The following is a 12,744-nucleotide window of genomic DNA, read 5'->3' on the forward strand; positions in this document are numbered from 1 at the left end:
GGACACCAGGTCCCTAGTCTTCTTCAGGGCCTTCTCCACTGGTGTGTCCCCTCCCGATATCCCGGCTCCCTTCCTGGTGACACCTTTCCCCTAACCTGCCGGTGGTGATGATGGGGAGGGGGCAGTAGAAGTACACAGCAGGGCCACCGAGACACGAGCTGAGGTCAGGGGAGTCCGCCACTATACAGGGACGCCCCCCCATTACAGCACGGGCGCCAGGATCGGGTCGTGGGCCCTTCTCCAGCCTCCCGGGGACTGGGGAGGAGGGCGGGGCGAGTCACACAGGTGGGAGCCGGGCTAGGGGAGGCGGGCGCGGCGTACGTGCGGCCAGCTGCGGGCCGCATGAAGGGCGCGCACCCGGCTCCGCCTGGCGGGAGGCCCGCTCCCCGCTCCCGCGCGGTCGGGCAGCCCGGGCCTTCCCCGGGGTCGGCGGCGGTGGCGACCCCCAGCCGAAGCTCCCCGGGAGCCGAGCCAGACGCCCGGCCGGCCAGCGCGGGGGCGGGAGGTGGGGACGTGGCTGCGGCTCAAGCGGGCGGAGCCGGGCCGCGGCGGGAGGCGGAGCCTCCGGGGGAGGAGGCGCTGAGCGGGCCGGGCGCCGCCGCGGGAGGTTCTGGAAACGCCGGGAGCGGCGCGTGTCCAGGTGAGCGTCGTGCCCGCTCGGCCTCCCGGTCCGCCGCGGGGCTCCGGCGCAGGCCTGTGTCGCCGGGCGGTGCGTTCAGCCTGCGTGGGGCAGGGGGTTCGGAGCCGGGGGTCCCGCCGCTCGCAGGGCAGCCCGGGCCGCAGCCCCGCGCCCGCCGCCCTGTTTCTACACCCGTCTGGGTTTCTGTCCCGCCGCCTCTGTCCCCTCGCCGGCTTCAGGGTGGTGAGGTCAGCGGCGCCCTTCCTGTCCGTCCCCACGGTGGCCGCGCTAGGCGGGGAACTTGGCCGTCCTGCCTTGTCAGGCTCCCCAGGAAGGGGCGGCCTGGCCCCGAAGCTGCCAGAAGTTGGAGACGGAGTTAGGGGCGTGGGCCAGGCCCCGAGGGGGCTGCTTTATGTTAGTGAGGTCCACCTAACCCCCTCCAAAGAGCAAAGGGCTGGGAGTCTGTGGTTTGATACGGCATGGCCCAGCTTGGTGCCCATTAACGCAGGCTGTTGGATGAGAAAGTTTTGTTTTTTTCTCCCCTGCAGACATCCCTTTTGAATCTGCGTTGTTTTTCCTCAGCAGCCGCGGAGACCTGTTATAACTACTTAACTAATTCAACAAACGGACCCTTCTGTGAGTCAGAAACTGTAAGGGGTTGCTAGCCCAGTGGGGCAGACTGACTGGAAGACCAAGAAAATCCAGGCCCAGAGCAGTGTGGTGAGTGCTCTGCTGGGAGGGAACACAGGGCTATGGGTACTTGGTAGAGGACAGGGTGCTTCAGGCCAGAGGGCTTCCTGGAGGAGGTGCTTCATGAGCTGGAGTGGTGAGATGACGGCTGAATAAAGGATAACCCAGACAGAGGAACAGGCTGTGTGAGAGGGAGCAGACCTGGGCACTCTAGTGGAAACAAGGTGATAGGGGAAGGGGCACTTTAGGGGATAGCTGCCCATGGACCCTGTCCATAAGAGCTGCAAGTGAGAGGACAGTTCCTAGTACTGTGCCCTGCTTGTGCAGGGTGCTCAGTGAACTCCTGTAGCATGAGAGTGGATCAGGGCACTTCTTCTTCAGGACAGCATAGATGGGCGCTTGGCCTCTGCATTCTAATCTGGCACCTTTAAGAAGAACATTAGAGTCTTTCCCAAGACTGAGACTGGTGTCTTCTGCTGCGGAGTGACACCTGAGGCTGGTGCCTGACAGTCCCAGCCCTCCTGCTGGAGATCCTGGCCCTGAGAACAAGAGTTGGGGTATGTCACTTTGTATTCTCAAAAGTCTCAGATTTTGCAGAGATCCACTGTCCACCTAAGGATTTATAGACTGTTTTTGCATGGTTGAGTTCTCTTTCTGTTAAATGAACGAAGATTTCCTTTAGCTTGTGCTTAAAGTGCCCCTGAAGTGTCCAGGGTGCAGTGTCTCACTGTGGTTCTGGGCCTCAGGGCTCAGCCTCTTTGTTCACTTCTCCCACTCACGAGATCTTTGGGCTTTCAATTCTTCTAGTGTCTTCTTCTTCTCCGATGGCCAAGCGTGTCCACTGTACAGCCTAGCCAAGGAAGCCACGTAGCCAGGATGGAGTGAGTTGGCGGGGGCCTCAATCCAGAGATGCTGTCATACTGGGCCACCCTAGTTCTGTGAGAGCTCAGCAGGCAGACATGGTGACAACTAGTCTGTGGCATATGACAGTAGTCCTTTCACCCTGTTGTAGGCTCTGAAGTGGGGTGCCTGGGAGAGTGCTTACTTTGCTGCTGGTTTAGCGTGGCTGCAGCTGATCTCTGTGTGTTCCTTGAGTACCCTCCTGTGTTCCTGTTTCTGCTTAGAGTGTGCTTGGGGTGCAGAATGAGGGAGGAGGTGGAATGAGGGAAGAGGAGGAGGAAGTGGAGGCAGCAGTGGTGGTGGCACTGTTCTTGCCTGTGGGTAGCTCACCTCTCTGAGATTGCTGCTTCATGCTGGCAGCTGGCCATGTGCCAGGGGAGGAGCCCAGACTGTGAGTGCTTATCAGGAGAGACTGCTTTGGGTGCAGCCCTGAGGAATGAGTGGAGGGAGGGAATCTGGGGTCTACTCATTTCCTGGGAGAGCCTCTTTTTTTTGCTCTGCCCTGCCACGTTCTTGGGAGGGTCTGAGGCTGGATGCAAGACCTTGGCCGATTTGTGGCCACACTGGCTGATAGTGTGCAGTGAGCTGGCTGGTGGGTGTGTCCCTGGCCCCTGGGAGCTGTCAAGAGTTTAATTTTATGCAGATGGAGTTTGGCAGGAAATGCTATGATGCAGGCACATGCAAGCCCAGACAGAATGCTAGAGCAAGAGTTAAACTGAAAAAACTGCTTCCATCTAGCAATTTGGACTTTTGAAGTGCCTCAGGGTAGGAAATCAGCCTGTCCTAGAGCAGAGAGGGCTGGTGACTCCTGTGGTCTCTGGGGATGTGGAATGAGGGATATCGTTTTTTTATCCACAAAAGGGGCACAGGGGAGTGAAAAGTTTGGATTAGACTTCTTGGAGCCCTAGAAGAGAGTTTTTGTTCAAGTGGTGTCATTGCAAGGCAAAGGATTATGTGTTTGGGGACTGAGTTCTCCAGCTCAGGTAGGATGTCTGAGCCTGATCTCAGACTACCGTCTGCTCCAGACCTTTCAGGAAGTGCTTGCTAGAATGTAACTCATTTTGTACCTGGCACTTCTGAAGGCCAACCTGTGGCTGAGATCCTGAGGCCTCGTACTTGTAGGAACTTGGAGCGAACAGGTCAGAGGCATAGAAATATGTGAAATAGAAATCTTAGCGGGAGAACTGTCCTTCCTTGGTGAGATTTAGAGCCAGCAGTTTGACAGTTCCAGGGTTGTTCCCTGATGTCTATTGTGCTGCATTACACCTGACTCCACTCGCTCCTGAGTTAACGTTTCATCTCTTTGTGCATTCCTAGGACCTGGAGATTGATTGCCCAATTTCTGTCTTGTTTTCATCTTCACGGTTCCTTAGACTGGACCTTCTTCCTCGCCAGAGATCAGCTGGGCAGTGGGCTGCTTCAGGACTGCTGATGTTCCTCCAATACCCTCGGTGCCAATGACTGGTATAAATTGTGCCTGGAGCTGCTGGGCTGCCCACTGACTTCTGTCATCTCATTCAAGCCTCACAACAGCCCTATGAGATGTAGGTCCTAATATTATCCCCATTATACAGATGGGGAAACTGAGGCTCGGAGAGACCTGTAACTTATCTAAGATCCCAAAGCCAGGAAGTGATGATGGAGCTGAGATTTAACTCTGGGGCTGTCCGACCCCAGGGCAGGTGTGCCTGTTTACTATATTGTACTACCTTGCCCTGAGCTGTGATGGTTGGTCATTTGTGAGTGCTCTGATGTCTGGGGCAGGAGTGACTGTCACCTGAACTCGAGGCAACATGTTCCTGTTTTCTCGGTCCATGTTGCTGTCTCTGCCTTCTGGTAGGATCCAGCCAGGGATGTCATGAAGCTGCTTTGTAAACCATGGTAAAGTCCTTGGCCTGAGCAGACCTACTCTGCCAGAGCAAAGTGTGGCTCCCCCTTTTGGGAGGCCCTTGTGTTGTAAGCCAACAGATGTTACCCAGTCAGATTGAATGGCAGCAGTGTCTAGTGGAAAGTGTGTTCTGGGTTTGAGTCTGTGCTCTGTCAGTGATTTACTGTAGCATGTCAGGTGTGCACGAAACCCTCTCTCAGCCTCAATTGTCTATCTGTATCTGAGATCGAGATGATGATCTAGTTTACAAGGTTTGGGTGAGGATCAGAAGGTAGAAATGAAAGATTTTTGGAAACATAAATAGTTTCCAAACTATTATCTTAGCCTTGTTTCCAGAAAACAGAGCCTGAGGCAGAGCTTCAGTGCTAAGTGCTTTGTTGGAAGTTGCAATTGCAGGGCAGCAAGGGTGAGGGAGGGAAAAGGAAAGTGAAGTAGAGGAGGATGGGAAGCAGATACAGGCTGGTGCTTGAGTAGGCTGGCGTTGTTCAGCCATGTGGGCCCTCTCTGGGTGAGCTGGCAGAAAGTTCACACTGCAGAACAGTTTCCCAATGGAGGCCTAGAGAGGGGATTTATCTGCTTACTTCCTCTTCCGTCCTTCACTGGTCAGAGCTGCCTCATGAGGAGTTATCCTGCTGCTCCTCCAGTTGCTGTAGAAGGCCCTCCAGCAGCCACTGGGAAGGTGGGTGTAGCATGCCTTTGGAGACTGGAAGTAGTGAGAGGAGCCAGAGATTTGGGGCCTGACAGTCTCCTACACTAGTTCTGAGGCAGAGCAAGTGACCTAGGTCCCAGGAGACAGGTCAGGCCAAGGGAGTACGAGGCAGTATGTGAGATGCACCCAATAAAGTGGTGTGTGGATTTTGTCCTCGTGTGGAGCTCCTTTTTGTGAGTTAGCCTCACCTAGATTTCCAAGTCTCTGCTGAGATGGTGACTGAAAATCCAGCTTGGCTTTTGCACGTCGATTTTTACAGCCTTCTCTGCTACTTCATTGCTTATTTACTGAAGGAGGAAACTTTGTGGTTTTGATGGTACCCGTGTGGGAAGTACAAATCTACATGTTCATGGACCAGATAGAGAAAGTGTAAGGATAGGTACAGATGAACACCTAGGCTCCATTAGGTTCTCAGTGAAGGAGAATATTTTTCATGTGTGGTAGTAGTTGAACGTCTGAAACTTGGAGTCGAGATGGGGCTGGAGAGGGTGGTGGGGCCAGGTCATGCGGAGTCGAAAAGGCCCTTAGGGCTAAGGAGTTTGGACTTTACCCTGAGGGTAGGGGAGAGCTTTTGGAAGATTCTTAGGGAGAGACCAAAGGAGGGGCTGGGGTAAACCCTCTGGCTACTTTGTAGAGGAGAGGTGGGTGGGAGGCCATGGCAGGGGCCAGCATGGCTGCAGGAGGGAATTGGGGATGGCTCAGATCAGTGTGATGACTGAGGCATGACATCCTGTGAGGAGCGTAGGGTGCCTCTCATTCTTTCCTGGGATGCCAGTAACAGCAGTTTGTGGGCCTCAGTGGACATCCATGTGCTTAGATGGTAGGGCCTTCTACGTTTAGCACGCCTGTCCTCTTGGCTCTGCCATCCCAGAGTTGGCCACTCCACTGGGAGGCAGGGCCACTGGGGGGAGCCCTGTTCAGGCAGGTCTGGCTCCTTCACAGAAGGCAAGGCAGCCTCTTGTTCAGGGCCAAGCAAGACCTGTTTATTCTCAGCAAACCCATGTTCTGTCTCTAGGCTGTTAAATACATTGTTAAAACTCAAGCTGTTGCATTTGGGCTGCAGCTGGGAGCTTGGCAGAGGTTCATGCCTGATGAGGTAAGGGGAGAAGCTAAGGACGCTGCTGCTTTGCAGCTGGAAACATCTTTTCATGGCTATCTGGCCAGGTTGTAAATGTCCTTTCCAAAGAGCAGACTTGTTAGGGACTCAGATTGTATGTCTTGGAATTGCCTTGTACTTAGAAACCGTGCCGGTCACCTGGTGGGTGGATCACTGTCACTGGGCTATTGGCAGGCTTTGGAGCACTTCCCTGTGGGGGTCCAGGTTTGGGCTGCCAGGGCTGCTTTGGAACCCTTTGGAGAGGGCCTGCTTTGTTTTCTTTTCATTTTAAGCATATTAGAAAATATGTTTTAAATTTCCCATAGAGTTCCTTGTAGAAAGGTTAGGAAATACAATTAAATATAAAGAGAAAGAAAAAATTATTTCACCAAGATACAACTAGATTTATGACTCTCTTCTTGCATATATATCGGAAAAGTCATGATGCATTTTTGCAACGAAAAACATAGAAAAAATACGTCATGACTTTTCTGACAACCCAATATTTGTATATATGTAAATTTCCACATATATGCACATACATACATTTTTCCACGTAAAAATGAAATTGTAGAGTGCATATTTTTGGGAGCCGCTTTTCTCACTTAACAGTAAGCTTTGATCTTCTCTCCACGTTAATATGCATATGGTATCCATTCTTATACAACCTATAACAATCCGTTGTAGGGAAGAAATGTAAAATCTTCTGTTGTGGTAGTTTCCTCACTTGAACAAGTCTGTGGCAAGTATAATTTATTGGGTGCCTGAAATGGGCCAGACATTATTCTAAACTTGGGATGCAGCTCAAATAAAAGTCAGCATTGGTTTTCTGCTCAGGTTTGGTGCCACTGTGTTTTTCATGAAAGGAGATTTGGCACTGCCCATTCCCGGGCCTGTTCAGCATAGATTTCTGAGGGTTCCTGGGAGGGTTTTCAGCAGCCCTGGACACTTTGTGGGGGCACAGGACAGGCACAGATACTCTCACCTACTCTATTCTCAGCGAGCTCCAGGTGCAGGTATGCGATGGGATGGGGGCCTTTCCTACACTGCTGCTGCCCCCCAGCCTGACCCTGATTTGACGACCTTTGTACAAAGCCTTGAGTGTTCAGGGGCTCCAGATCAGGAGAAATGGGATGGGGCTCCAGGGCCCCCCACCCCTGCCTGGGGTGGGCAGTGTTGACTGTGGCAGTCTGGGGGCTGCTTGGGAGTGCCTGGCTTGCCTGGGGCAGCAGTCATCATCCTCCTCTCCCATCAGAGCAGGACTCTGCAGGCTCTTGGTAAGCCATTTCCCAGAACCCCATCTGTGATTCTTTGGGGCTCTGCCTCCAGGCAGGATGTGTGGATGGGCTCAGTCTAAGCCAGATAACACATTCCAGAGGCATGACAGCTGGTATTCATGTAATGAAGGAACCTGGCTGCTTTTCCCTACGTGCTGTAGGGCATGAGCCATGGAAAGGATCACGAGCCTGATTTGAAAGGAACGGAGAGGTTTCTCCCTTGAATTTGTTACCTGATCTCTGAAAAGGTACGGCACTGCAGCTGCCGACACAACAGGGGAGAAGCATGGGGCCTCCCTCCTCCAAACATGTCTGGTCTGGCCTCCTGCTTGTGCCCCGCTCTCCCACGAGCCTGACAGGCAATCAGCTGGTCCCTTACTGTGTACAGATACAGCCTCCTGGCCCCTGGTTTTACTGTCCCCTCCCTACACACATACAGAATGTGGTCTCCTGAGCTACTCAAGCCTCTTGAGAGATAAGGAACAGACCCCGCCCCCCCCCGGAGAAAGGGGCTTGTATAAACCAGAAGAGAGGCCTTCTGGAGTCCTGCTGTGGATTTGCAGCTCAGTGAGCCTGGAGCAGGGAGGACCCGGACTCCACCTCAGGGCTAGCTGGGCCCGTTCCCCTCTCACAGTGACTTGCTTTCTTCAGCCACCCTCACTCCATGATGGACCCCTTAGCCCAGCACACCCCTCCCTGCAGCACATTCTAGGCTGAAAGATCTTGTCCCATGTATCTCTGGGTCCCCAACACTTAGGGCACTGATGGGCTTGCTGCCAGCTCTGCAGACATTGGGCAGGGGCGTGAACAAATGAGATCATTGATTTATTCTCTCCTCTTCCTGATACGAGTGGGGTGGGGGTGGGCCTGGGCTTCTCTGAGCCTTACCTGGAACACAGTGGATTGGCATTTCTTCTGAAAGGGTAAAGTGAAGAATGGTGGGTGTGACTGTGTGTCTGATCAACAATGGCAGGCAAAAAATTGATGACCTGGCAATAGGCAGCTCAGACTTAGAGTTCTGTGAGATAAGGCTTACATCTTTGGGGAGGAAGCATTTTTGAATTTCCTTTGTTTTCCTTGTTTTTTCTTAGTAAATTTCCAGTGGGGCTTGGCTGAAGTAGAGCAGCAAGAGGCGGGCCTGGCAGAACTGGGCTCAGATGGCGCTGGTCCCCAGCATGCTCGGGGCTGCGTGGCTTAGTGTGAGGTGTCCAAAGTGTCCCTTGTGTACTTAGGTCTACTGCCAGTGGGGCTTGCCCCAGGCTGTGCCTGCTGCCTGCAGAGCAGGGTCTGGCTATTTCTAGGCTTCTGAGAAGATACATTGGCAGCAGCCCAGCCCATTCCGAGGTTTTGGCCCTATGTGGCTGATTCATTTTTGTATCCCGAGTGCCTAGCTCAGTGCCTGGCATATGTGGGTCTTTTGTAAATATTTGTGAATGGTGACTGGCCAGGGAGGACAGTGTCTCTTGAGGAGCCTCACTACAGGAAGAGCAGTGTCTGCCCAGAGCGCCTCCTGCCAGACTGCTCTCACTGTGGCCAGGCCCTCTTCTGGCGGACCATCTGCTGTACACCTCATTTCGGGTGTGGGTCCCCTGGATCATACTGTGTCAAGTTCTCTTTCTGTCGTCGTCTCTCCTGTGCTGTCAACATTCTGGTGGGAAGGGGCTGCGTGCTGCATCCCCAGCACCTGGCACTGTCCTGGCACATGTGTTGGAAGGAAAGACAGAAACAGACAAGCAGCCTGTGGAACAAGAACGGGTGGGCCAGAGTCCTGGACTTACAGACTGTTAGAACCAGAGGTGACCAACCCCCATGCGATTCAGCCTTCCCAGGTTGCCAGTGGTTACCAGGAGCCGAGAGGGCAGAGCCCCTCCTGAGGGCACGTGGCCTCCTAGAGCAGGGTCCAGAATTGAGCACACATCACTGGTTCCACACCCTGTGCTCTCGCCACTGGTGATCCTGAATATCCTTAGCTTCTGTGTGCCAGGTCAGGATTTTGGCATGTTTGAATGTGTGTATATGTATGTACATGTGTGTGTGTCTCCTCACCTAAGTTGCTTTTTTTTTTTTTAGTATTGGTCCAGTGACTGTCACTGAATACCTTGCAGACACTGCCCTCTGTGACCATGAAACGCCGTGTGTCCACATTGCTGGTGGCCTGGTTTAGTGTCCTGGGCTGCGTGCATGCCGAGTTCTTTACCTCTATCGGTATGTGCCAACCTGAGCAATCTTTGGCTCAAGCGCCAAGGGATGTCACTGCCTGAAGCCTGTTCTCATTCAGGGTGGCATGGCCTCACTCACTGGTTTTCACCAGTTTTACAGAGAGTGGGACTTGCAGAGTTGCTGCTTCCCTCTCTGAGGCCTGGATGGATGACCTGGATGTCCTGGGAGCCTGCTGTCTCAGCCACGTCCTCCTCTCTGGGACGTGTGGGCTGCTCCTGGACGGCCCTGGCCTTCCTGTCTGTCTTTCTCCCGGACCAGAGTGGTTGAGCACAGAACACACTGTGGCTGGTAGATCCAGCCACTCTTCTTCTAAAGTCTCAGAGCTTGTTTCCATGGGATGAAACCTCCAGGACATCCATGCCCCAGTGACATGACCCAGCTGGGTGGTGGTGGGAGAATGAGATTTGGGGCTTCTTCCTTAAGGTGCCCCCAGTGCACTAACCTCATTGTCCCCTTGGGGCCTCTGCCTCTCTCTTCCTGAAGCTGGGGGGTCAGGCTCATGTGAGCACGTAGGTCCCTTTTAACCCCGAGTCCTCATGATCCCAAGAGAGCTGAAATGCCTGTGGCCCAGAGGACTTGCCTCTATGCTGGGGTGTTCTGTGCCACAGGGAAGGGGGCTGGACATCTCCCTTCCATTTCTCGTTGTCCCTTTCTCCATGCAGGGCATATGACGGACCTGATTTATGCAGAGAAGGACCTGGTGCAGTCTCTGAAGGAGTACATTCTTGAGGAGGAAGCCAAGCTCTCCAAGATTAAGAGGTGTTCAATGTTCTAAATCCCCACCCCCACCCCACCCCCACTCTGGTGAGCCCTCCAGCCCCCAGGAACCCATCCAGGGTGCTCATAAGAGGAAGCCCTTGAGAGGGCACTGTGAGGCTGGCCTGGAGTTTACTCCCCCAGAGTGGCTCTCCATGGGCTGAGGACTCACTGCTTTTTCCTTTCTATTTAAGAGCCTCTTGGCATACATTGTGGTCCCCAGCTCCTGTGTAGCTTAAAATACTGAAAGGATCTGTGGGGAATTACTTGTATTCATATTAAATACCTCTTTATGAAAAGGGTCCTAAGTCTCACCAGGGAAATTAGCAGAAGTCAAGACCCGTGTGGGTTGGTGTGTTAGTTTTCCTTTTCCTCTGGTTCCACAGCTGGGCCAACAAAATGGAAGCCCTGACCAGCAAGTCGGCTGCTGACCCCGAGGGCTACCTGGCCCACCCTGTGAATGCCTACAAACTGGTGAAGCGGCTGAACACAGACTGGCCCGCACTGGAGGACCTGGTCCTGCAGGACTCGGCCGCAGGTGAGGGACGCTGAGCAGGTGCTTGGGTGAGCCAGTATGTTTGTGTGCTCGCTTCTGGGAGTGTGTGTTCAAGCCTTTCCTGGCTCTGGGTGGGCATGTGCAGTGTGTGAGCCTGAATCCTCACAGCTCACCGTTCTCTCCTTCCTTTCTCTGTGGGGACCTGGCAATTGGCTGTCCTTGTTTGTTTAATATGTAATAATAACCAGTTTTTGCCTTTTCCTAGTGTTTTCACTTCCTTTTTTTTTTCAGTAGTGACTTTTTTTCTAATTCTACTTAAGTAATACATTTTTTTTGGAAACTACAAAAACAATCACATGATAAAATTATAATTCTTAATCCAATTGCCTAGTGATAAGCACTATTAAAATTCCAGTCTTTCTACACATGCAAATATATTTTAAAAAATGGAACTATACATAGATACCAGGGATGCAAACTCACTTGCTTTGAGGGAACAAGTGAAATTAACAAAAGTGAGTTAAGTGGGTTGGGTGCCGGGGCCAGTGCAAGCTGGGAGCATGGGCCTCATCTAAATTCATTACCATTCATATCTGACAGAGATAAAACGTATCTGTTGGCAGATTTGTGATATAAGCATATACTGTTTTCCTGAATTTTGCAACTTCTCTGTGTCCATTAAATGTAACAAAATTTTAATGGCTGGACAGTAACATGTCATACTGATGTGTAAACTGGTCAAGTCAGTGGACGTGGCATTGTTTCCAAATTATCAGCAATCTTGCATACACATCTTTGGTTGTTTTCTTTGGATACATTCCTAGAAGTGGTATCTGCAGGCCAGATCATGTACTTTTTTAAAGCATGAACTGCTTGGTGCTTTCATTGTGGTAGTACTTTCTATGCGCTAACGTTTTCCTCTCAACAGGAGATGGTGGGATTGGCCCTCCTGCCTTGCAGGCCTGCACTCAGCCCCCTGGACTCTCCCTGAGTTGGGAGTGCTGATTAACTTCAGACTAGTTGTTTCTCTGGCTGAAACGTTTCAGCCCATGTGTCCAGACTGGGCTGGACTTGGCTGGGGACAGGCTGGCCTCTGGAGAGGGATTGGTGAGCTCATCCAGGCTGGAGCTCTGCCCAGTGAGCTCACTGCCTCCAGAAGCTGTGGCTGCCTTTCCCTGCCTCCCTGCTTGGGCCTGTAGCTCAGAACTGATTGTTCTGCCTGCACTGCGGGAGAACAAGGCTGCTCCGATGACTTCCCTGGATGACTTCCGGCTCTCCATTCTTCTCCAAGCCCCACCCCCACCATCTACAGCTGGTTTCTTTGGGAAACCTTATAATTAATTATCTGAAGGAGACAGGGTAGGCCCATAAAACATAGGTTGTTTTCACCGCTGACTTTCAGAGCTCTTGCCCTGACATGTGGCTTTTTCTGGGGGCCTGTTTTCTTTTTCCTGGATTATAAACACTCAGAGTTCCTGACCATGCAGTCATGAAGAAGGCAGCATTGCAGCTTCTTGGTTCCTGGGTCCCCAGACATGGCTAGAAGTAGGTGTTTGAGCCTGAGGTCGTGAGAGTAGGTGGCTGTGGGTGCTGCTGCTTAGGGGAAGAGGCTGGGAAGAAATGGCCTTGGAGTTCCCCTCCCAATTCTCAGCTCACAGACAGAATTGAAGCCCCTGGATTAGCATGGGAGGGCTTGGCCCCCACCTGGAGTTGAGATTAAAAGAGGCGCATGTCTTCCTTACAGCGAGGGCTTAGAGTCCCAGAACATCCTCCTTTGGCTACTTCTGTGGTCTGGGGCTCTCCCAGGCCCCAGGCTGTGGTCTTGAGCACCACAATTGGGGTGTACCTGCCCTGAGCTCACAACAGGTCTGAGTAGTCGGGGAATACCCTAGAGAGCAGAGCAAGGCCCAGTGTGGCCTCTCAGGGGACCATGCTGGGCTGGTGCAGCCCCACCTCAGAATTTGGCCTGGCCACATGGTCCCCTTGTCCCTAACCTAGGGGCGTGTGGGCAGTACCAGATGCCTTCAGGACTGTCATCACTTTTCTGGATGATAAGGGCCAGTGGTCAGCTGGGCTCCCTGGGTTGACCACCT

At 52.8% G+C, this 12,744-nt stretch overlaps 1 protein-coding gene across 1 annotated transcript in view; it reads left to right on the forward strand.

Annotated features, from left to right (window-relative positions):
- Positions 1-560: 560 nt before the first annotated feature.
- P4HA2 (prolyl 4-hydroxylase subunit alpha 2) overlaps positions 561-12,744 on the forward strand; it is a 43,735-nt gene continuing 31,551 nt past the window's right edge. Inside the window, exons 1-6 of the mRNA XM_019642163.1 lie at positions 561-640; positions 1,168-1,339; positions 3,527-3,753; positions 9,250-9,384; positions 10,062-10,158; positions 10,542-10,693. Of these exons, the coding sequence (XP_019497708.1) occupies positions 9,303-9,384; positions 10,062-10,158; positions 10,542-10,693 (331 nt within the window). The 5' untranslated portion in view covers positions 561-640; positions 1,168-1,339; positions 3,527-3,753; positions 9,250-9,302. The remainder of the gene's footprint in view (positions 641-1,167; positions 1,340-3,526; positions 3,754-9,249; positions 9,385-10,061; positions 10,159-10,541; positions 10,694-12,744) is intronic.

This window comes from Hipposideros armiger, unplaced genomic scaffold (assembly GCF_001890085.2).
Source record: "Hipposideros armiger isolate ML-2016 unplaced genomic scaffold, ASM189008v1 scaffold_66, whole genome shotgun sequence".
Lineage (NCBI taxonomy): Eukaryota > Metazoa > Chordata > Mammalia > Chiroptera > Hipposideridae > Hipposideros > Hipposideros armiger.